Source organism: Ipomoea nil, unplaced genomic scaffold, assembly GCF_001879475.1.
Source record: "Ipomoea nil cultivar Tokyo-kokei standard unplaced genomic scaffold, Asagao_1.1 scaffold0276, whole genome shotgun sequence".
NCBI lineage: Eukaryota > Viridiplantae > Streptophyta > Magnoliopsida > Solanales > Convolvulaceae > Ipomoea > Ipomoea nil.
This window is the reverse complement of record NW_017616704.1, coordinates 1,756,098-1,781,827: the sequence shown is the minus strand read 5'-3', so window position 1 is coordinate 1,781,827 and position 25,730 is coordinate 1,756,098. Positions and strand designations below refer to the sequence as shown.

At 42.1% G+C, this 25,730-nt stretch overlaps 1 protein-coding gene across 1 annotated transcript; it reads right to left on the bottom strand.

Moving 5' to 3' along the window:
• Nucleotides 1–22,364: 22,364 nt before the first annotated feature.
• LOC109155287 lies at nucleotides 22,365–24,076 on the bottom strand. Its single transcript, XM_019302973.1, has 4 exons — nucleotides 23,814–24,076; nucleotides 23,327–23,561; nucleotides 22,939–23,171; nucleotides 22,365–22,848 (listed from the first exon to the last, which is right to left on the bottom strand). The coding sequence occupies exons 1-4, from the start codon at nucleotides 24,074–24,076 to the stop codon at nucleotides 22,365–22,367; spliced, it is 1,215 nt and encodes a 404-aa protein (XP_019158518.1).
• Nucleotides 24,077–25,730: the final 1,654 nt, after the last annotated feature.

The window sequence follows — 25,730 nt, the reverse complement described above, 5'->3', positions numbered from 1 at the left end:
ATCCCAAAAGTAAGCATAAGAGTACGGGGTGCTATGCCACACCTGAGCTAGAGAGCTCAGGTGCACAGGCAAACTAACTAAAATCCTCAAAGTAAAGTCAGTACATAAGCATGGCACGTAGGCCGAAAAGGGGAAACAAGCTACTCTACGCTTCCAGTCTCTAGCGCGCTCCGGTGTCTACTCATCTGTGCCTGAAAGCCAAATATATCTGTTCAGCGAGAGATGCTGGTAACCCACTCCAACTCATTGAAATACATTATAGATAGGTATATATAGATATACAAAAATCATTTTGAAGCAGAAAGATATATACTTAAGAGACACTAGTTTTAAAAGCAGGAATGGACTCAGCAAATAAGGTAAACACACAATCAACAATAATAGTTAAAGAGGATCATCATAAAGGATTTGCAGTTAAGGCCCCGGTCTATATCCACATCAATCATATCACCATTCAATCATCATTTAATCATCATTCAATCATAATTTGTGACACTCAATCACACTGTCCTGGCGCCACAGGACCAATCGCTTGCCCCGAACATGAGGGTTAATGCATATAGCATTAACACTGTAACACCCCAGATTTTCGAAACTTTTAAAGCTTATATAATAAAGGTAATTTCTCATAAAATCACAAACAGAGTAATACTAATCACAAGTGTACGGGGTGCTATGCCACATCTGAGCTGGAGAACTCAGATGCACAGGCTAAACTAACTAATATCCTCAATACATCATTATGGCACGCAGGCCGAAAGGAAAGACTATCTATCTAATCCACGATCTTCTAGCGCGCTCTGGGATCTACTTGTCTGTGCCTGAAAGCCAAATATATCTGTTCAGCGAGAGATGCTGGTAACCCACTCCAACGCGTTGAAATACATTATAGATAGGTATATATATATAGATATACGAAAAGTCATTTTGATGCAGGAAGATATATACTTAGGAGACGCTAGTTTTAAAACCAGGAATAGACTCGACAAATAGGGATAAGCACATTCAACAGTTATAACCAAGTATGTAAAGATACTAGCATATATCCTATGGGATAAGCACATTCAACAGTTATAATCAAGCATATAGAGATACTAGCATATATCCTATGGTCACAGATTCACTTCATCTCATCCACATCATCACTCCAACTCGTATCTCATCACACGCAAGCACACTTTGGTGGCGCCACAGGACCAATCGCATGCCCATACATGAGGGTCAGCGCATATAGCTCTGACACGGCCCCGCAGCACCCTGCCTCGTATCGCAATACGAAGGGGTCGATTGCAACCGACCGATGAACCGCAGCTCATCATAATGTTTGATTGCAAACAAACAGTGGACCGCAGCCCAAGAGTAGTCATCTGACCACAGCCAGGAATATGAACCGCAGCTCATGTAAAACCAATTTGATCGCAACCAAATTGGAGTAACATGCACACATAACACATAACAAGCACATGCAACCCATATTAACAGATTGGGAAAGGGGAGAAAACCTATAACGAAACCTATGCGTGGTCATCCACATGCTAGGAATAATCCTAAGGGGTTCATACTTCTTTCACCTAGGCCAACGGGGTACCAATTCCACTAGCATGCAACATATATATACATATATAAGACTCGTTTATCCTACGAATGGTACCCGAAACATCAAACTAGACTTTAGGCACGATACACGGGGTCCGTTGGGACACCACGAGGGTCGGGGAAACATCAAACGAGGGAGCCGGAGTCCCGAGTTAGGATAATTTCCAGCGGGTAGCCGGTGGGTGGTGAACCACCCGCCGGCGTTAGGTCTCCGGGCAGCGGGTGCCAGGCGGGCAGTCGCCTGCCCGCCGGCTGCCCGCTGCCGGCGACGTCTTTCTCGGGCAGCGGGTAGGTGGCGGGTCCCCCTACCCCCACCTACCCTCCACTGACTTTTTAACAAAATAAACGTCCCGGGATCCGTTGTGGAACCCGAAACCATGCTTAGACACTTTTAAACGCAATTGATGACACCACGTAGACAATTAACGGATCAAAAGCAAAAATCATATAGCACATATCCTATCATGACTTCTAAACAAAATCAACGCCCGAACATGCGAAATCCCACCCAATTATACCAAGAATAACACAATACGAAATTCCCAATTTTAACCTAGGGCTCTAATCATATTCAAATCAATAAAATCATAGTTCTTCTCTTAATCATCAAAACATCAAGATTCATCAAGAACATCACATAATCATCAAGAACCTCTTATCATCATCAAGATCATCAAGATCACACATAAAATTATCTCCCAATCATCAAGAACATATCGTCAATATCATAAACGATTCATCAAGACACAAGTATAGAGAGGAGGCCAAAGAAGATAAATATAGCAAGGAAAATAGGTTTTGTTGAGACATGGGTTACCTCTTAGCCTTAATTAGATCCCTTGGCTATTATGGCTCTTTTCTCTATGATCTCTTTTTCTTGATTTCTCCTACGTTTGGTGGTGGGGAATTCTTGGGAATTCTTGTGTGGTGCTATTTATTATGGTATGGGTTCTAATTGCTTTCTAATCCCCTATTTATAGAATCAGGAATCCTAATCATACTCTGAATAATAAAGGCCTACTTTCTTTATTCCTAATAGGTATATAGGTCTAGGATTCCTAATTAGAATCTGATTAGTAAAAGGTTTACCCTCTTTATTCCTAATAGGCTTAAAACTCTAGTTTAGGCAAGGGTCCACAGCCCATGGTGGACCACATTAATTAATTAAAGGGAATCCTAACCAAATTAAATCCTTTTTAATTATTATTAACGTAATTAATTAAATAATTAATTCGGGATTGAAGGTCGTAACACGGGGTGTTACAAACATGGCCCCGCAGCACCCTACCACATAACGCGGCATGAAGGGAGTTGATCGCAACCAACCCATAGAGGACCGCTGACGAACTCAATGTCGGACCACAATCCGACACACCGCTGATGCGCACAGTCGGTGAACCGTGATCCCTTTCACAAGGGGGGAATTACGACCCTACACACTGTTGATGCGTACAGTCGGTGGACCGTAGCGGATCAAGCCCTACACACCGCCGAGGGACTCAGTCGGTGGGCGAAGATCCTCGGAGACTACGGCCCTACACACCGCTGTCCCATCACTCGGTGGGTCGCAGCCAGCCGTAGCCCTACACACCGCCTGATTACTCAGGTCGGTAGACTACAGCCTTCCTCGGCTTATTGGCCCTACACACCGCCTGGCGCGTCCAGGTCGGTGGGTCATATCACCGAGGCCCATGTGGACCTGTAGTCCTATATAATCTTTATATACTTGACCGATATCAACCAGCCTGGTTAACAGTTGGGATGGTTCTCAACCCATTCAACTGCCCGTATAGTGGACCGCAGCCCAATATAATATTTAAATACCTGACCAATCTTAACCGGCCTGGTTAATAGCTGGGATGGTTCTCAGCCCATTCAACTGCCCGTATAGCCAACTTGATTGCAACCAAGTTGGGGAATCATGCATCACATAACACACAATAGCACATAATAGCACATTGGGAAGAGGGATACATATAATTAAGCTAAAGTGTGATCATTCACATACTTAGAATAGTCCTGAGGGGTTCATACGACTTCCACCTAGGTCAACGGGTTACTGATTCAACTAGCATGTAATTCCTAAAACTCTTTTATCCTACGAACGACACCCGAAACATCAAACTAGACTCAAGCACGACAAACGGGGTCCGTTGGGACACCACGGGGAATGGGGAACATTAAACGGGGAAGCCGAGGACCCAGGGTGCGTAACGGACCAGCGGGTAGCCGGTGCGTGGAGGGTCACCTGCCGGCTGGCCGCCGGAGATCACTGCCCGGTAGCGGGTTGCCGGCGGGCGGACGCCTGCCCGGCGGTGATCTTCAGGCAGCGGGTAGGTGGCGGGTACCCCTACCCCCACCTACCCCCCCACTGACTCTTTCATCACAAATTCGTCCCAGAATCCTTTGTGGAACCCGAAACCATGCTTAGACACTTTTAAACGCAATTAACGACACCACGTAGTCAATTAATGGATCAAAAGCAAGAATCATGTATAACTCATCCTATCACGACTTCTAAACATAAAAAACACACGAACATGCGAATTCCCACCCCATATATATCAAGAACATTACAATACAAATTCCCAATCCATGCTAGGACTCTAATCCCTCCCAAATCATCAAAATCACAATTTATCTTTAACATCAAGAAATATCAAGAGTTGTCAAGAATCATCACATCAATATCAAGAACCTCTTTTCAACATCAAGATCATCAAGATTATCAGGAATACACATAAATCATCTTATCAATCATCAAGAATATATCACAAATAGCATAGAGGAATTAATCAAGACACAAGCATATAGAAGGAGGCCAAGGAAGGAGATTATAGCAAAGAAAATAGGTTTTGTTGAGACATGGGTTACCTCTTAGCCTTAATTAATTTCCTTGGCTATGAAGGATCTTTCTTTAAGATTTCTCCATTCTTGATTTCTCCTAAGGGAATTCTTGGAACTTCTTGTGTGGTGAGAGATTATTTTTGGTGTGAGTTCTAGGTGCCTCTTATGTCCCTTTTTATATAATTAAAAGTCCTAATTAGGGTCTAAGTGGCATGGGTTTGCTAATTCTATTTCTTATAGGACTAAGGGGTTGGTTTTAAGGATAAAGGCCCACGGACCATGGTGGACCCCTTTTTAGCTAATTAGTGGATTTTAACTCCCTTTTTGGGCTGAGTATTTGTTTAATTAATTTGGGTTTAGGGGTCGTAACACGGGGTGTTACAATGCCTTGGAATATCATTTTAAGGTATCCAACAATGAGGTCGAGTATGAAGCCGTGCTAGGAGGAGTCAGACTCGCTAAAGCTGTGGGGGCCACCCGGTTGTGTGTGAAGACGGACTCCCGTCTCGTGGTAGGATAAATCACCGGGACTTGTGAAGCAAAAAGCGATCGTCTATTGCGATACAAGAAGAGCAGTGAGGGACTCCTGCGGAGATTTTCGGCGTACGAAGTTGAGCATATCCCAAGGGCGGAAAATACTGAAGCCGACATTCTGTCCAAAATAGCCCTTGGGGGGATGCCCGACCATTTGATGAAGATGTGCCCGAAGGAAAAACTACACCAGTCGAGTATCGACGAGCCGAGTGAAGAGATTCAGCAGATAACAATCATAGACTAGGACCGGCAAAATAAGCCTGAGATGTTCTGGATCGAAGACATCCTAAGATACAAGGAAACAGACGAGTTGCCCGAACACCTGGCCGTCGCCGCCCAAGTTCGGAGTAAAGCTGTAACACCCCGTGTTACGATCCCTAAAACCAATTACCCAAAAGAAAGAATTAAATCACAACAATTAATTAGGAAAGGCCCACCATAGTCCACGAGCCCTTATCCCTAAACCCAATCCTTAGTCCCAAAAGGAATAGAGTTATCAAACCTATAGTAATTAGGCCTAAGTAAGACTCTTAGATATATAAATAGGGAACATAAGGAGGCACCTAGAATCCCCACCACAATAATCCCTCACCACACAAGAAGTTCCAAGAATTCCCCTAGGAGAAATCCAGAAAGAAGAAAGCTTCAAGAAAGACCCTTCATAGCCAAGGAATTAATTAAGGCTAAGAGGTAACCCATGTCTCAACAAAACCTATTTTCATAGCTATGATTCCCCTCTTAGGATTTCCCCATATTATTGTGTATTGATGATTTGTGATATTATTATTGATGATTGGTGGGATGATTCCATGGGTGATCTTGATGATGAGAGGTTCTTGATAATTATGGTGTTCTTGACGATTATATAACGTTCTTGATAATTATATGGTGTTCTTGATGTTCTTAATGATTATATGAGGTTCTTGATAGTTATATGATATTCCTACTGAATCTTGATTTTGGAAGATGAATTGTGTTCTTGTTGATTTAAAAATAATTAGAACCCTAGGTATATCGTGAAATTCGTATGGTATTATTCTGGGTATATTGGGTGGGAATTCGCATGATTGGGTGTTGATTATGTTTAGAAAAGCATGATAGGGTATGTGTCATATGTTTCTTGATCTTTGATCCATTAATTGTCTACATGTGTATCAATTGCGTTTGAAAGTGTCTAAGCATGGTTTCGGGTTCCACTAAGGTTCCCGGGGCGTTTTTGGTGAAAAAGAGTCAGTGGGGGGTAGGTGGGGGGTAGGGGACCCGCCACCTACCCGCGGCCTATTTGGGCAACGCCGGCAGCGAGCAGCTGCCCGGAACAGTGCCGCCGGCGGGCAGCCGGCGGGTGATCCCTCACCCACCGGCTACCCGCTGGTTTGTACCCAATTTAGGATTTTGGCTTCCCCGTTTGATGTTCCCCCAATCCCCGTGGTGTCCAACGGACTCCGTCTATCGTGCCTATGTCTAGTTTGATATTTCGGGTACCGTTCGTAGGTTGTATGAGTCATATATATTGCATGCTAGTTGAATTGGTATCCCGTTGACCTAGGTGAAAGAAGTATGAACCCCTTAGGATTATTCTTAGTATGTGAAGGATCACGCATAGGTTTTGTTATACGTTTTCTCCCCCTTCCCAATGTGTTAATGTGGGTTGCATGTGCTTGCTATGTGTTATGTGTGCATGACACCCCAATTCGGTTGCGATCGGATTGGTTATTCTTGAGCTGCTGTTCAGAAGCTGGCTGCGGTCAGATTTACACTCTCGGGCTGCGGTCCACCGTTTGGTTGCGATCAAACGTTTCTACATGAGCTGCCGTTCATATTTCCTGGCTGCGGTCAGATAACATACTCTTGGGCTGCGGTCCACTGTTTGGTTGCGATCAAACTATGATGAGCTGCGGTTCATCGGTCGGTTGCGATCGACCCCTCCGTGTTGCGATACGGGGCAGGGTGCTGCGGGGCCGTGTCAGAGCTATATGCGCTGACCCTCATGTATGGGCATGCGATTGGTCCTGTGGCGCCAACAAAGTGTGCTATGTGATGAGATACGGATGAGTTGTTGTTATGAGTACCTTGGGGATGTGACTATGGGTTTTATACTGGGAATCGTATATGTTGGATTATGATTATTAATTGTGCTTATCTTACCAGTCTTGCCTGTTGTAAACTGTATATGCTTGGTATAACTGCTGTCTGTGCTTAGCCCTATCTGTTGAGTCGATCCCTGTTTTAAAAGCTAGAATCTCGTAGGATATATCTTCATGCTTCAAATTGGTTTTCGTATATCTATATGTATTGTATTTCAACACATTGGAGTGGGTTACCAGCATCTCTCGCTGAACATATATATTTGGCTTTCAGGCACAGAAGAGTAGATCACTGGAGCGCATTAGAAGCTTGAGGCGTAGCTTAGATAGTTTTCCCTTTTAGGCCTGCGTGCCATGATTTAGTATTGATACTGATTGAGGTTTAGAATTCAGCCTGTGCACCCGAGTTCTCTAGCTCGGGTGTGGCATAGCACCCCGTACTCTTTGTATCGTAATTTGGGATTTAATGAGATTCTGTCTTTATTATATAAGTTTTAAAAGCCTTGAAAATCTAGGGTGTTACAGTTGGTATCAGAGCCTAAGTTTGACCCTAGGATGAGGCTCTTAAGACTAGAGTTTAGGACACTAAGCTTAAACTCTAGGTACTTAGGAACATAAGATTTAGGAATCGTAGGACGCGCGGTGAGATTGTGAAACCTACACATAACCCCCCTCACTTAATCCCTCTCGGACTTAAAGAAACTCCCCCCTTCACTTATTGCATCAAGGTGAGAATACAAAATAACATCGACCTATGAACACCAGGATGGCACCGAAAAGGAGACAGACAGGAACACCGAAACTCCCCACTCAGGAATTCTTGACGCAGAATGTTAGGACATAAATGTGTGGCTCAAAATCCATGAAGAATTAATCTTCCGACATCCCACGTCGCATGGTTGCACTCCAGATTCACTGCCCCACAATCAACACATGTTCTCCCATTTTCCCATTTTTCATGCGCTATTTTCTCTTATTCAATGTATAAATAGCATTAGTTCCTTTGTTTTCAAACACACATCAATTCAATATATTAAATTCATTCTTCTTCTTTCTTTATTCTCACGTAGCATATATATATATTTACTTTGTTTTCTCTTTTTAGAGATTAAATATATATATATATTTATGCTTTCCCACTTTATTAATTCTTTTTGTCATTTTATATATTTTCCTATTATTCAACTTCTATAATTCTCAATTTTCGATTTTTCGCTTCCATTATTCCGCTATATTCCTAACAAGTGGTATCAGAGCCAGGTTTAATTGAGAGTTATTTTCAAAGATGTCGACTGTTACCAAGTTCGATATCGAGAAGTTCGACGGGAAAATTAGCTTTTCTATCTGGAAGGTTCAGATGGAAGCCGTTCTAACCCAGAACGGTTTGAAGAAAGCGCTAGCTGGGAAGAAGAAGAAACCGGCTACAATGACAGATGTAGATTGGGAAGATCTGGATGACAAGGCACGTTCAACCATTCTTTTGTGCCTGTCTAAAGAGGTTCTACGTGAGGTGTTAAGTGAGACGACTGCGTCAGATTTATGGTCCAAGCTGGATACGCTTTACATGGCCAAAACTCTGGCGAACACGCTACGCCTGAAGGAGCGTCTGTACACAATCCGTATGACGGAAGGTACTTCTATTAAATCTCACTTGGATGAATTCAATTCTATTTTATTGGACTTGGAAAATATTGATGTCGTAATTGAAGATGAGGATCGTGCTGTTTTATTGCTTGTCTCTCTCCCTAAATCGTACAAGCATTTCAAAGAAATTATGTTGTATGGTAATAGTAGTGATACCCTTACTTTTGACAATGTTAAGTCAAACCTATTGTCCAAAGAAAAGTTTGACTCTGAAATTAAGTCTGAGGACAAAGGTGAAGGCTTGACTGTAAGGGGTCGTTCACTTGAAACAGAGAGTAGCAATAAAAAATCTAGATCCAAGTCCAAAGGACGTAAGTCCAACAAATCCTGTAAGTACTGCAAGAAGCAGGGTCATGATGTGACTGAATGCTTCAAGTTGAAAAACAAGCAAGAGAGAGAAAAGAAGTCTGCTGAAGCTAGTGTTGTTGAAAGTGATTCAGAAGGCGATGTTATGTTATCTGTTAGCTCCGGTGACAAACGGAGCAAGACTGAGTGGATTTTGGACTCTGGTTGTACGTTCCACATGTGTCCTCACAAAGACTGGTTCGTCTCTCTGGAACCAGTTGATGGTGGAGTTGTCTTGATGGGTAATGATACCCAATGCAAGGTTAGTGGAATTGGAAGTGTTCATATTAAAACTCATGATAATGTTGTCAGGACTCTTACCAATGTTCGGTATATTCCTGATTTGAAACGCAATCTGATATCCTTGGGCACCTTGGAATCTCTGGGGTGCAAGTACATAGCTGAAGGTGGAGTTCTGAAAGTCATAAAAGGCTCTCTTGTCCTCATGAAAGCTTCTCGTTCTGGAAGCTTGTACGTGTTGCATGGCAGTACTGTGACAGGTTCAGTAGCGGTATCCTCATCGATGTCTGATGCGGATCTCACTCAATTATGGCATATGCGTCTGGGGCATATGAGTGAGAAAGGCATGCATCTCCTGAGCAAGAAAGGTCTCCTTGGTGATTCAGGTACAGGTAAATTACAATTTTGTGAGCACTGTGTTTTTGGGAAACAAAAGAGGGTTAGTTTCTCTACTGCTACACACCGTACCAAAGATGTATTGGAATATATACATTCCGATTTATGGGGACCGACTAAATTCCAGTCTATGGGAGGCTGTAGATATTTCATGTCTATTATTGATGACTTTTCCCGTAAGGTTTGGGTCTATTTCTTGAAACACAAAAATCAGGCTTTTCCTATTTTCAAAAAATGGAAAATACTTGTTGAGACTCAGACAGGGAAAAAGGTCAAGAAGCTCAGGACAGACAATGGCTTGGAATTCTGTGAGTCAGATTTCAATGACTTCTGTGCGGCAAATGGAATCGCCAGGCACAAGACCTTGCCTGGTAAACCCCAGCAAAATGGTGTTGCCGAACGTCTAAATAGGACATTATTGGAAAGAGCTCGTTGTATGCTCTCTAATGCTGGGTTATGGAAACGGCGTGATTTTTGGGCCGAGGCCGTTTCTACTGCTTGCTATTTGGTGAATAGATCTCCACATTCATCCCTTGATTTCAAAATTCCAGAGGAAGTTTGGTCAGGTAATCCTGTTGACTACTCTATCTTAAGAGTTTTTGGATGTCCTGCTTATGCTCATTCTAGTACGGGTAAATTAAACCCGAGAGCTGTCAAATGCATTTTCCTTGGTTATGCTTCTGAGTCAAAAGGGTATCGTCTATGGTCTCCTGATTCTCGGAAAATCATTCTGAGTCGAGATATCACTTTTGATGAAAATGCACTACTTTCTTCTGGAAAAGTTCCCAGTACAGGTGAGACGCAAAGTACTGGTGAGAAGGTGGAGTTTGAGTTCAGGCCTATTGATAGTGTTGCTACTGCTGATGGTAATACTAAAGATGATGCATCTACTAGCACCGCACCTCTCGTCGAGCCACAACGAGAGTATTCCATTGCTATGGATCGTCCTAGGAGGACAATTAAAAAACCTGCTAGGTACGCTAGTGACGATGAAACCAACATGGTTGCTTATGCTCTTTCAGTCGCATAGGAGGTTGATGGTGATCCATCCTGCTATTATGAAGTTTTTCCTATTGCTAAGTTCAAACAGTGTTTGAGTTTAGTCGGCTGTTCCAGTTGTTAATTCCCACAGTGGATTTGATCCAAGGTGGAGATTGTTAGGACATAAATGTGTGGCTCAAAATCCATGAAGAATTAATCTTCCGACATCCCACGTCGCATGGTTGCACTCCAGATTCACTGCCCCACAATCAACACATGTTCTCCCATTTTCCCATTTTTCATGCGCTATTTTCTCTTATTCAATGTATAAATAGCATTAGTTCCTTTGTTTTCAAACACACATCAATTCAATATATTAAATTCATTCTTCTTCTTTCTTTATTCTCACGTAGCATATATATATATTTACTTTGTTTTCTCTTTTTAGAGATTAAATATATATATATATTTATGCTTTCCCACTTTATTAATTCTTTTTGTCATTTTATATATTTTCCTATTATTCAACTTCTATAATTCTCAATTTTCGATTTTTCGCTTCCGCATTATTCCGCTATATTCCTAACACAGAATCTACAACACCTGGCCCAAATTGCCCAGTCACTGAGTACTACCATTCCCTAACCCTTACCAACAAACGAGAACTTGGAAATCCACCACCAAGTCTGGGCGCATCAACCACCCAACTTCTCAGGGAACGATGATCCCACGGTCCTCGAGGAATGGATCGGAACTTTTGACAAGATATTCCAGACAACCGAATGCCCAGAAGACCACCAAGTCAGAATAGCCTCCTTCTACTTCAGGCACGAGGCCAATGCCAGGTGGGCCCACGAGGGACCGGCATGTGAACAAAACCACGAATTTAATTGGGAAACTCTAAAAACACGACTACGAGAACAATTCTACCCCAATCATCTAAGAGCCACCGTATATGAAGAGTTCCTCCACCTAAAATAAGGTGCAGCCCCAATCACGGAATACTACCATTGATTCCACCGGCTGGCCCGCCTCATCCCCGAGCTAGTACCCACCGAGAGGATCAAGATCAAGAAGTTCATAACAGGCCTTGATCCCGAACAGCAAAAAGCCCTGGCCACATAAGAGCCAGGAACCCTCGGGGAAGCCTATGCCAAGGCATCCCAACTACAACAAGTATCAAACCAACCCCGGGAGACACGTCTGGGGTACAAAAGGAAATCTAAGGGGGATCACACAAAACCCCACCCGAGGGCCTAAGAACCCCAGGGCCATCTCACCTCACAAGGTCTCAACGCCAACCATTCAGGAAAGGATCCTTACTCTAAGCAAAGCCATGATCGGAGACAACAACATAGTCTCCGGAACCTTCCTGGTACACGCCACCCCCGCCACTATATTGTTTGACTCAGGGGCTACCAACTCGTTTATAGCAACCGAGTTTGCCACTCAGCTCGGCCTCAACACCAACACCAAGGTCCGACTTCAGGTCAAGGTGGTCTCCGGCGAAATCATAAAATGCGACCGCATGTACGAGAAAGTAATGATTACCATCCAAGGGGTGGAATTTCCCAGCAACTTAATACAATTCAAACTGGATGGGGTACAAGTGATCTTGGGCATGGACTGGCTAGGGAAATTCCAAGCGCAAATCCTATGCGGAGAACAAAAAGTGGTCCTACGGGGACCAAACGGTAAAAGTGTATCACACCGCGGGACCCCCCAGGAATCAGGGATCAAATTGGTGAACATGATGAAAATGAAGAAATACCTAATCAAGGGAAGCGAGGCCTTCCTATGCTCGGTCGAGGACCTCGACACCAAAACCCCCGGACCACAAACCATTCCAGTGGTAAACGAATTCACCGACGTCTTCCCGGACGAAATCCCCGGGGCACCCCCAGTCAGAAAAGTCGAGTTCACCATAGACCTCATACCTAGCGCTGCCCCGATCTCTAAACCACCCTACAGGTTGGCACCAAAAGAAATGAAGGAACTGAAAACACAACTACAGGAATTGCTAGATAAAGGGTACATCCGCCCCAGCACCTCCCCATGGGGGGCACCAGTACTATTTGCTAAAAAGAAGGATGGAAGCATGCGCCTGTGCATCGACTACCGGGAACTTAACTAAGTCACAATAAAGAATAGGTACCCCCTCCCCCGGATCGATGACTTGTTCGACCAACTAAAAGGGGCAGGGGTATTCTCAAAAATTGACCTAAGGTCCGGATATCACCAAATACAAGTGGCCAAACCAGACATTTAGAAAACAGCCTTCCGGACACGTTACGGCCACTATGAATTCACAGTAATGCCCTTCGGACTCACCAACGCACCCGCCATATTCATGGACCTCATGAACCGAGTATTCCGACCCCACTTGGATGACTTCGTCATTGTATTCATTGACGACATCCTAGTCTACTCCCGAAACAAGGAAGAACATGAAAGACACCTCCGCATAACCCTGTAGACCCTGAGAGAGCACCAACTATACGCCAAGTTCACTAAATGCGAATTCTGGAAAGACAGTGTGGCCTTCCTAGGCCACGTGATAGCCAAGGAAGGAATTAAGGTGGACACCTCCAAAATCCGTGCCGTTAAGGAATGGACCACACCGAGCTCACTCTCAGAAGTCCGAAGCTTCCTAGGCTTGGCTGGCTACTACAGGAGGTTTGTACCCGACTTCACCAGGATAGCCCAACCCCTCAACAAACTCATGAAAAAGGAAACCCCCTTCCGATGGGACAATGATTGCATCTCGGCCTTTCAAGAATTGAAGGATAAGCTGACCACGGCACCCGTGCTCGCCATCCCCTCCGGGGAGGAAGGGTTCGAGGTCTTCAGTGACGCGTCCAAAAAGGGATTGGGGTGCGTGCTAATGCAAAAAGGCATGGTAATAGCATACGCATCCAGGCAACTCAAAACCCACGAAGAGAACTACCCCACCCACGACCTCGAACTAGCCGCTATCGTGTTCGCACTAAAGATTTGGAGGCATTACTTATATGGGGTGCAATGCAAGATTTACACGGACCATAAGAGCCTAAAGTACATCTTCACCCAGAAAGACCTAAACATGAGACAACGAAGGTGGCTAGAACTCATTTAGGACTACGATCTAGACATCCAATACCACGAGGGGAAAGCTAACATTGTGGCAGACACCCTAAGCAGGAAGACTAACCACTCCCTCAACACCACCTGGATCCTACCGGACCAGCTATACAAGGACTTCCAAAGACTGAATTTGGAAATAATAGAGCAAGATCAAATCCACCCCGACGCCCACTTATTCAACACGCAAATCATACCTACACTCTTCAAGGAAATCAAAATAGGACAACAGCAGGACCCGGAAGTAGATAAAATCCGTCTCGACCTAACCCAGGGGAAGGAAGGGCCCTTCAAAATACACGAAGACGGCAGTCTCCGTTACCAGGGCAGGTGGTGCGTGCCCTCAACGCACCCCCACTTGAAACAACAGATCTTAGAGGAAGGGCACAACTCCCCATACTCAGTTCACCCAGGGGGTGACAAACTATACCAAGATGTGAAAAGGTCGTTTTGGTGGCCCAACATGAGAAGGGAAATCGCAGATTTCGTGGCCAAATGCCTGAATTGCCAAAGGGTGAAGGCCGAACGATGCAAACCCAAGGGACTCGTACAACCCCTTGAGATACCACAAGGAAAGTGGGATTCCATATCCATGGACTTCGTCGGAGGGTTACCCCCAACAAAAACCGGCAAGGATAAAATTTGGGTCATAGTGGACCGACTAACCAAAACGGCACGAGTCATTGCCATGAAAGAAACATGGACAATGACACAACTGGCCCAAGACTACTTGAGTCGAATAGTGAAGTACCACGGAGTCCCCCGGAACATCGTGTCCGATAGAGACTCTCTGTTTCTCTCACAATTCTGGAAATCGCTGCAATTAGCCTTGGGGACACAACTAAAACTGAGCACCGCCTTCCACCCCACCACTGACGGCCAACCCGAGAGAACCATTCAGACTCTCGAAGACATGTTAAGAGCCTGTGTGTTATACCTTTAAGGGACATGGGAGGAACACCTAGACCTTATTGAATTCTCATACAACAACAGCTACCACGCAAGCATTCGTATGGCGCCCTACGAAGCTTTATACAGACAGAAGTGTAGAACCCCCTTATGTTGGGAAGACATGGTCGACCCAGTAGCACTAGGGCCCCAATACCTACAAGATACCATAACCAAGGTCAAACACATCCAGGAAATGATGAAGCCTGCCCAGGACCGCCAGAAGTCCTACGCCGACCTAAGGAGGAAACAAGCCGAATTCAACACCGGGGACAAGGTCTGGTTGAGAATCTCGCCCACACAGGGGGTAATGAGATTCTGAAGAAAAGGGAAACTCAGCCCACGATTTATCGGCCCCTATGAAATCATAGAAAGAGTTGGGAACCTAGCCTATCGCCTCGCTCTACCCGTTGAACTAGAACGAGTGCACAACATATTCCACATATCCCAGCTAAAGAAATATGTGCACGACCCAAGCCACGTGCTTCAACCCGAGGTCGTGGACCTCGACGAGTCACTAGTATACGAAGAAAAACCCGTGAGAATCCTGGACACCAAGACAAGAACCACCCGACGTCGAGCCATACAAATGGTGAAAGTCCTCTGGACCAACCATGGGACCGAGGAAGCGACATGGGAACTCAAGGACACAATGAAGGAGCGCTACACCGAACTTTTCACACCAGGTAACTAAGAAGAAGTCACTCGACAAGGACCAAGCTTCGGGGACGAAGCTTCCTGTTAAGGGGGGAGAGTGTAACACCCCATGTTACGATCCCTAAAACCAATTAATCATTTAACCAATTACCCAAAAGAAAGAATTAAATCAAAATAATTAATTAGGAAAGGCCCACCATAGTCCACGGGCCTTTATCCCTAAACCCAATCCTTAGTCCCAAAACGAATACAATTAGCAAACCTATAGTAATTAGGCCTAAGTAAGACTCTTAGATATATAAATAGGGAACATAAGGAGGCACCTAGAATCCCCACCACAATAATCCCTCACCACACAAGAAGTTCCAAGAATTCCCCTAAGAGAAATCAAGAAAGAAGAAAGCTTCAAGAAAGACCCTTCATAGCCAAGGAATTAATTAAGGCTAAGAGGTAACCCATGTCTCAACAAAACCTATTTTCATAGCTATGATTCCACTCTTAGGATTTCCCCATATTATTGTGTATTGATGATTTGTGATATTATTATTGATGATTGGTGGGATGATTCCATGGGTGATCTTGATGATGAGAGGTTCTTGATAATTATGGTGTTCTTGACGATTATATAACGTTCTTGATAATTATATGGTGTTCTTGATGTTCTTAATGATTATATGAGGTTCTTGATAGTTATATTATATTCCTACCGAATCTTGATTTTGGAAGATGAATTGTGTTCTTGTTGATTTAAAAATAATTAGAACCCTAGGTATAGCGTGGAATTCGTATGGTATTATTCTGGGTATATTGGGTGGGAATTCGCATGATTGGGTGTTGATTATGTTTAGAAAAGCATGATAGGTTATGTGCCATATGTTTCTTGATCTTTGATCCGTTAATTGTCTACGTGTGTTATCAATTGCGTTTGAAAGTGTCTAAGCATGGTTTCGGGTTCCACAAAGGTTCCCGGGGCGTTTTTGGTGAAAAAGAGTCAGTGGGGGTAGAGGACCCGCGGCCTATTTGGGCAACGCCGGCAGCGGGCGGGCAGCTGCCCGCCGGGCACCCGCTGCCCGGAACAGTGCCGCCGGCGGGTGATCCCTCACCCACCGACTACTCGCTGGTTTGTACCCAATTTGGGATTTTGGCTTCCTCGTTTGATGTTCCCCCGATCCCCGTGGTGTCCCAACGGACTCCGTCTATCGTGCCTATGTCTAGTTTGATATTTCGGGTACCGTTTGTAGGTTGTATGAGTCTTATATATTGCATGCTAGTTGAATTGGTATCCCGTTGACCTAGGTGAAAGAAGTATGAACCCCTTTGGATTATTCTTAGTATGTGAAGGATCACGCATAGGTTTTGTTATACGTTTTCTCCCGCTTCCCAATGTGTTAATGTGGGTTGCATGTGCTTGCTATGTGTTATGTGTGCATGATACCCCAATTCGGTTGCGATCGGATTGGTTATTCCTGAGCTGCGGTTCATCGGTCGGTTGCGATCGACCCCTCCGTGTTGCGATACGGGGCAGGGTGCTGCGGGGCCGTGTCAGAGCTATATGCGCTGACCCTCATGTATGGGCATGCGATTGGTCCTGTGGCGCCAACAAAGTGTGCTATGTGATGAGATACGGATGAGTTGTTGTTATGAGTACCTTGGGGATGTGAGTATGGGTTTGATACTGGGAATCGTATATGTTGGATTATGATTATTAATTGTGCTTATCTTACCTGTCTTGCCTGTTGTAAACTATATATGCTTGGTATAACTGCTGTCTGTGCTTAGCACTATCTGTTGAGTCGATCCCTGTTTTAAAAGCTAGAGTCTCGTAGGATATATCTTCATGCTTCAAATTGGTTTTCGTATATCTATATATATGTCTATATGTATTGTATTTCAACGCGTTGGAGTGGGTTACCAGCATCTCTCGCTGAACAGATATATTTGGCTTTCAGTCACAGACGAGTAGATCACTGGAGCGTGTTAGAAGCTTGAGGCGTAGCTTAGATAGTTTTCCCTTTTCGGCCTACGTGCCATGCTTTAGTATTGATACTGATTGAGGTTTAGAATTCAGCCTGTGCACCCGAGTTCTCTAGCTCGGGTATGGCATATCACCCTGTACTCTTTGTATCGTAATTTGGGATTTAATGAGATTCTGTCTTTATTATATAAGTTTTAAAAGCCTTGAAAATCTGGGGTGTTACAAAAGCCCCTTCCTTATACATAATAGACGGCCGGCTGTATAAAAAGTCATTCGGAGGACCTCTCTTGCGATGCCTATTGGGACAGGAGGCAGAAAAGATAATGGAAGAGGCACATCGACGAATATGCGTGGCACATCAAGGAGCTCATACCCTTGCTCGGAAGCTGGTCATCCAAGGGTACTACTGGCCCACCATAATGAGAGATTGTGTAGACTAGGTAGCAAAGCGTACTATGTGTCCATCCTTTGCTCGAAAGGATACCCGACCCGCTACGTTTTATACCCCAGTCACGACTACCATACCCTTTGCTAAGTGGGGGATGAACCTTCTGGAACCTCTACCACAGGCGCCAGGGTGACTTAGATTTTGCATGGTGGCCATCGATTATTTCACTTGGTGGGTGGAGGCCGAGCCATTGGTCACGATCACTGAATATCAATGTCGACGGTTCCTGTGGAAGAGAGTAATCTGTCGCTTCGGACTTCCCGAGCATGTGGTCAGCAACAATTGTCGACAGTTTGATTGTCAACCGTTCGCCGAGTTTTGTCAACGGCATAGGATCCGGCCCACCAAGGTGTCGGTTGCTTACCCACAAGCCAATAGGCAAGTGGAGAACATAAATCGCACCATTGTGGATGGCATTCGGAAGAAGATCGAAGATGTTGGCGAAAACTGGGCCGATGAGTTAGACCGAGTATTGTGGGCATATTGGACCACTCAGAGGCAGGCCACAGGTGAGAGTCTTTTCTCTTTGGCTTACGGTATTGAGGAAAATGTCTCGTTGGAAGTCGTAGAACCCACTCACCCAGTCCTTCACTAATCGGATGAAGGAAATGAGGAAAACCTTCTAATCGAGAACAATTTTCTGGAAGAGAGTAAAGAAGTCCCCTAGTGCCTATCCTAATGTAATATTAAATCTAGGTTCATACGAGTGTGATGATGCAAAGTGGTATAGAACTACTCTCGTAGTCACTAACACTGGTGAATTTCCACTCTCGTGGCTTAAACACCCAATAAAACAAGTACAAGCATCATAAATTCCTAACTACTACCATCTCTCGATTTGCAATAATCATTAATTAAACTCCCTAACAAAATTACCATTTCTCAAGGTGCAACAGTTAGGTGCAATTGTGTGTGCCCTAAGTTATGCCCAACTCTCGTTGTGACACAAACAAAGCAAACGAAACAAGTAACTATGACCACTAATTACAAGCATCAAACAATAAAATCACAATTGCAACACAAGTATTAAACCCAAATAATAATATATTAAAGAATCTGAGAGCTTAGGCACATAGGTTCATAAACAGTTTTACCCAAGAATCTCTAAAGAATTTAGCCAAGCATGGCTAAATTATACATAGCAAATAAATTTAAAGAATTACAAATCATCAAAAGAGTACAAGAATGAACCAAAGAATTTTCTCAAGTCTCCCTAGTCTTCTTCTTGATTCCCAGGACAACTTGCGACTCTTGATTTCTTTCTTTCTTGTCTCCAAGGATCTCTGAATGGATATCAAGGTTGAGGAAGGTGTGATTTTATAGCTAGAAGCCCAGAACCAATCCTGATTGAAATAGGAATTTTGTGCAAAATTGGACTAAAATTGTATCTGGACCGAAATCGAAATTTCATTATTTAATTAATAAAAGATGCCGCCTTTATGCTTTAACTAGTAATTCACCCGCGCGATGCACGGAAAAAATTATGTTATTATAAATATAAATAAAAAATAGAAAAACTAAAATATTTTAAATTATTTAATATAATAATATTTTTGAGCTTCCATTGGTCAAGTATTTATTATTTTTATAGAATACAAAATTACAATTAAAATTATAATTATAATTTTGTATGGTTAATATAATCTCTAATTATGTGCATATTCAAATACACTTATAGAGATAATTTACATAATAGGACCAGTAACTTTCAAAAAAAAAAAAAAAAACATTTATTTATTCTTAATTGTATTTCATCGATATTATAATTTTCACAATACAAATAATAACTAAGATAATTACATTTGGAAAGCAAATTTCAAATTTTGTATGTGTAAATTTAAACTCTAATTGAACACATTTTTTATATGATTATATAATATATAGCTATTTTATTTTTCAAAAGTATATTTTTTATATGATTATATTATATATAGCTATTTTATTTTTTAAATGTTGTGCTTTTTATATTTTTTAATTTTTTTTTTTATAATAAAGGATGTTGTGGCGTTTATTGTAACATTAATTATTTCTCAAACCATATAGCTTTATTATATAAAGGATTTGAATATGGAATTGAAGTTTGAATTTGGATTGAATTATGAATTGGAGATTTGAATTACGCGCCCTTTTATTTTGAGGAAAGAAGAATTAGCGCTCAGTGCTTCTTTTTTTAGTCTTGCGTCTTTCACGACGCGTCGAGCGATGACTCGACGTGTCGAGACCTGATGTTCTCGACCAGTTGCTCTCTGGAATTTTTAGACGCGTCGTGCCTTTGGTTTGACGCGTCAAAAATGTTGTGTACACGTCCTTCGGTTCATTTTGACTCTAAATTTGTCCTAGAACTTCACTTGCTCATAGAATTGACTTACAATGTTTCAAAAAGCACTAACAAACACCGTAAAACTTTCAAAACGAGTGTGAACCATAACTAAATAGTAAAATAAAGGATTATGCAATTAAATCACCGAAATCATGATCCTAAGCCTACACAAATATAGATAAATCAATACCACAAATGTGCACAATTAGGCTCACATCAACTCCTAAACACTTAAGCATTTGCTTGTCCTCAAGCAAAAACACGAATAAATCACAAATCAAAACATACAAATTACTCATACTCTCTCTTGCACAACTTTTCGAACCACCAACCAACTCACTGCAAAACAACAATATTCAAGAATTAAATTAGCTTGGCACATAAAACTCATTCTCAAGCCAATAACCAAGCACCAAGAATTTAAAGTACGTGAGGATCAAGTGTGCACAAATACTCAGTTGATATTATACAAAACACGGCTCCTGAATGAGATCCTATAGGCATTCCCTTCATACTCCCCTAGATCAAATCTAAGAATGCATGTTAAGATCAACTAGGACTTTATTTAGCTTGTAATGGGGCTACGGGTAATGGCTAACAAAAAAGTGGTATGAAAAAATTAATCAAAAAGAGAGAATGTCACAATTTATCTAAAATTTTCAAAATTTGAAGAGAATGACATAATCAAAATTTCAAGGAGCAAATTTCTTTTAAGAACACAGCAACTCTTTGGTGAAGTGGGGGTCCAAACTCAAAACTTTCAATCTTTCTTTCCTTTTTATTTTTATTTTTTTTCTCATCTTTTCTTTGATTCATTTCTTTGGATTTCTTTTGGATTTAGCAAGATAATTTTAATCCAATCAATCAATCACGACCCCAACACTTGAACATTTGTATCATAAGCTGTTTTTTGGCACAACTCCGTAGAACTCTTCTTATAGAAAAAATAAAGATAAAAGTTTCATTCTCTCAAAAGGCTAGAAGGGAAATATTTAGCCAAAAGCTAAGGGATTAATAATGGGGGTAACACAAATAAAAATAATCTCAATGAGGGGATAAGTGCTTAACACTTATTTAAACAAACGAGAGGCACAATGGGGTCACAAAGGATAAAAACATATGTAGGGACAAGTTTAAAGGCTATGGCTAAACAAAAATGGCCTAAATCACTTCAAAACATGCAAAACTTAGACTCCACTTAGGGAGTAATGAGGCAAGTTCTAGCAAAACACACATGACCGGAATTTCACATAAGCTTTCACTAGCAATGCATAACACACAAGATTAAGAATTAATCCAATTATTATGTGGTTAACGAAGCTATTGGCAAGGGAATAGATCAATTATATGTTACACCTCAAATCATCAATCACAAATTGAGATGCAGCAAGCACCACAAAAAAAAACCACAGACCAACAAGAGAGAGTAATTGCAATTGCATGCTAAGACAAGTAACTTATTTACCAAAAATAGCATATGAGTCAACCAAGAAAAAGCAAAAATTTTAAAATTACCCAAGTTATTGACTCATCCCCCACACTTAAAAATTTGCATCGCCCTTGATGCAAAACGAAAGATAAGAGAACAAGAGAAAAGAAAAAAAAAATAAGACGAACTAAAAAGCAATAAAATACGAAACTAGAAAGGAATAAAACTAAACTAGAAAGCAATAAATAGGAAAGCAATAAAAGATAACATGGGGTGCTTCCCATGAAGCGCTAAGTTTAACGTCGCTAGCTCGACTCAACCTGGTTATGGAGTGCTCATCCCGTTTGTTTCGCGAGGTAGTCATCATCCAATTTCATTAGATGCACTATGTTGCATGAACTTTTCTCCTCGAAGGCATTAAATTCGACTTTTTCTTCTCGAAAGTCAAAAATTATCGTTCCCTTCCTTGCATCAATTAATGCTCCGGTTGTGGCCAAGAAAGTTCTCCCCAAGATGAGGGGAATGTCTGGATTTTCCTAAGCATTTATTACAATGAAATCAACAGGGACAAAATATTTATCCACACGAACTGGAACATCTTCAAGTATTCCAACAACGGTTGAAATAGACTGATCCGCCATGAACAATGTGAGCTTGATTGGTTTCAGATCACCAAAATTCTTCTTTTTACAATGTGAAAGAGGCATGACACTGACACTGGCTCCAAGATCACAAAGGGATCCTTTTATAGGACGACCCCCAAGAATACAAGGAATTGTGAACTTCCCTGGATCTTTATATTAAGTCACTCTCCTTCCAACTCTGGGTGTCAAGACCCTATACTCTTGCGCCATTGCAATCATCTCAAGTTCCCCATATTTTCTCCTTTTAGCAAGTATATCTTTCAAAAATTTTCCATAGGAGGGGACTTGTGAAAGCAAATCAAGTAAGGGAACTGAAGCTTTCAAACTCTCAACTATTTCCAAAAATTTCTTCCATCTACTTTGCTTCTGAGTTTGTAAAGGAAAAGGCAAGGGATTTTCATACCTTCTTACGGGCTTCTTTCCTTCATCAATTACTTGTGGATTACTTTTCACAATAGTTGGCTCAACCTCCACATTCTCAAGTATCCTTTGTATCTCCTCTTCTACAGTTCTATTTGGAATTGATGCTTTGATTGGAGGAGACGGCTCTTCAAGTACCTTGTCACTCCTTGTAACAATTGCATTCACATGCTCCCTGGGATTTTCAGTACTGGCTGGCAACTTCCCTGTGACTCTGGTGCTAGACGTAGAAGCTTAATTTGCAAGTTGATTTTCAAGCATCTTATTATGGGCACTCAATTGTTCCACCCTCTCTGTTAATTGCCTAAACCTCTCTTCACTTTGCAATTGTGACTTAAGTATCTTCTCCACAATAGCTTCCAAATTTGATTGTGGTGGAGCCTCCAAAGTGGGTAATTGAGATTGAACTTGAGTACTTTGAAAACCTAGAGGACCTCTATTAACAAAGTGTTGAGGATTGACAGCCCCCATTCGGTTACTCCATGAAAAATCGGGGTGGTTCCTTGAATTATTAGGATTGTAGCCCCCTTGAGGTTGGAAAGACTATTGATAGACCTATTATATCCCACCATATTAATTTGCTCCATAGGGGTTTGGAAATTTAAGTCGTTGAGACAATCCCCCGAATTTTGTCTACCACCACAAAGATCACACATCAAAACTTGACCAAGAGTATAAGGGGTAGAAACATCACTTACATTGTGTTTTTGGACGGTGATTTGGGCAAGCTTTTGAACCATGGAAACCACATTATCTATCTTTGTTGACAAAGCGGTTAATTGCTCCGCCTCATGAATTCCTCCTACAAGTTTTTGTGAAGACCTCTCCGTGTACCAAGTAGATCCATTCATAGAAATTTTCTCTAATAGATCCTCGGCTTGTGTTGGCTCCAAAATTGTGAACAAACCACCAGAAGAAGCATCCACCAAAATCCTAGAATTATCAAGCAATCCTTCATAAAAAGCCATCATCAAATCCCAACTTTGAAACCCATGGTGTGGATATTGCCTCTTCAACTCCTTAAACCTCTCCCAGGACTCAGTTAGAGACTCAGTTGCCAGTTGCTTAAAGTTTTGAATTGCCATTCTCATCCTTTGAGTCTTGGAGATAGGATAGAACTTCTTCAAAAATTCTCCATGCAATTTTTCCCAAGTGTAAAAAGGGTTATCTGGATGTGAGGATAACCAATCATCAGCCATGTCCTTTAGTGTGAAGGGGAAAAGCCTAAGTCTGACAACATTTTGAGTGACTCCATTCATCTTGAAGGTGCCAGAAAGTCGTAGGAACTTGGTGATGTGAGCATTGGGATCTTCCGTGGGTGTCCCTCCAAATCGATCAGACGCGGCCATATTGAGTATGGCCGGATCGATCGCAAAGTTGCTGCCCTCCACATTTGGAATATTGATGCTACCATGCTCTTCAACATCTGGAGCAAGGTAGTCAGACATTGATCTTTAAGCTTGGTTTCCTTGTTCCAGTGCCATCCTTCTCTGTTTTCTAAGTAAAAATCACGCTCAACAAGAACAAGTCGTTGACGGTTAGCTGAAATAAAATAAAATAAAATAAAAATGGACTAGACTCCTAGAATAAAGATTTCACTAATGTTAATACTGTATGCCACTTCCCCGGCAACAGCGCCAATTTGATTGTAGTATATTTGCAAACAAATAATACCCGGAGTATCTGGTAATCGATCCATAGGCAAGTGGGGTATTAAGCACCAATTACTAAATTATTCTTTGAAGCTAATCCTAACGATTGACTTGGATGGTTGCATAAAATAAATAAATAAATAAATAAATAAAATAAAGTGATGATTCAGGGTAATGAAAACAATAGAGAGAGACTGAGATCCCTGGGATTCAAGTGTTTAATCCCCTAGTACCTATCCTAATGTAATATTAAATCTGGGTTCATACAAGTGTGAGGATGCAAAGTGGTATAGAGCTACTCTCTTAGTCACTAACACTGGTGTATTTCCACTCTCAAGGCTTAAACAACCAATAAAACAAGAACAAGCATCATAAATTACTAACTACTACCATCTCTCGATGTCCAATAATCATTAATTAAACTCCCTAACAAAATTACCCTTTCTCAAGGTGCAATAGTTAGGTGCAATTGGAAGAGAGTAATCTATCGCTTCGGACTTCCCGAGCATGTGGTCAGCGACAATGGCCGACAGTTTGATTGTCAACCATTCACTGAGTTTTGTCAACGGCATAGGATCCGGCAAACCAATGTGTCGGTTGCTTACCCACAAGCCAACGAGGAAGTGGAGAACATAAATCGCACCATTGTGGATGGCATTCGGAAGAAGCTCGGGGATGTTGGCAAAAACTGGGCCGATGAGTTAGACTGAGTATTGTGGGCATATCAGACCACTCAGAGGCGGGCCATGGGTGAGAGTCCTTTCTCGTTGGCCTACGATTTTGAGGCAAATGTCTCGTTGGAAGTCGTAGAACCCACTCACCGAGTCCTTCACTACTCGGATAAAGGAAATGAGGAAAACCTTCAGATCGAGAAGAATTTTCTAGAAGTCCCCTAGTGCCTATCCTAATGTAATATTAAATCTGGGTTCATACAAGTGTGAGGATGCAAAGTGGTATAGAGCTACTCTCGTAGTCACTAACACTGGTGAATTTCTACTCTCGTGGCTTAAACACCCAATAAAACAAGAACAAGCATCATAAATTCCTAACTACTACCATCTCTCGATGTGCAATAATCATTAATTAAACTCCGTAACAAAATTACCATTTCTCAAGGTGCAATAGTTAGGTGCAATTGTGTGTGCCCTAAGTTATGCCCAACTCTCGCTGTGACACAAACAAAGCAAACGAAACAAGTAACTATGGCCACTAATTACAAGCATCAAAACAATAAAATCACAATTGCAATACAAGTATTAAACCCAAATAATAATATATTTAAAGAATCTGAGAGCTCAGGCACATAGGTTCATAAACACTTTTACCCAAGAATCTCTAAAGAATGTAGCCAAGCATGGCTAAATTATACATAGCAAATAAATTTAAAGAATTAGAAATCATCAAAAGAGTACAAGAATGAACCTGGCAATTTTCTCAAATCTCCCTAGTC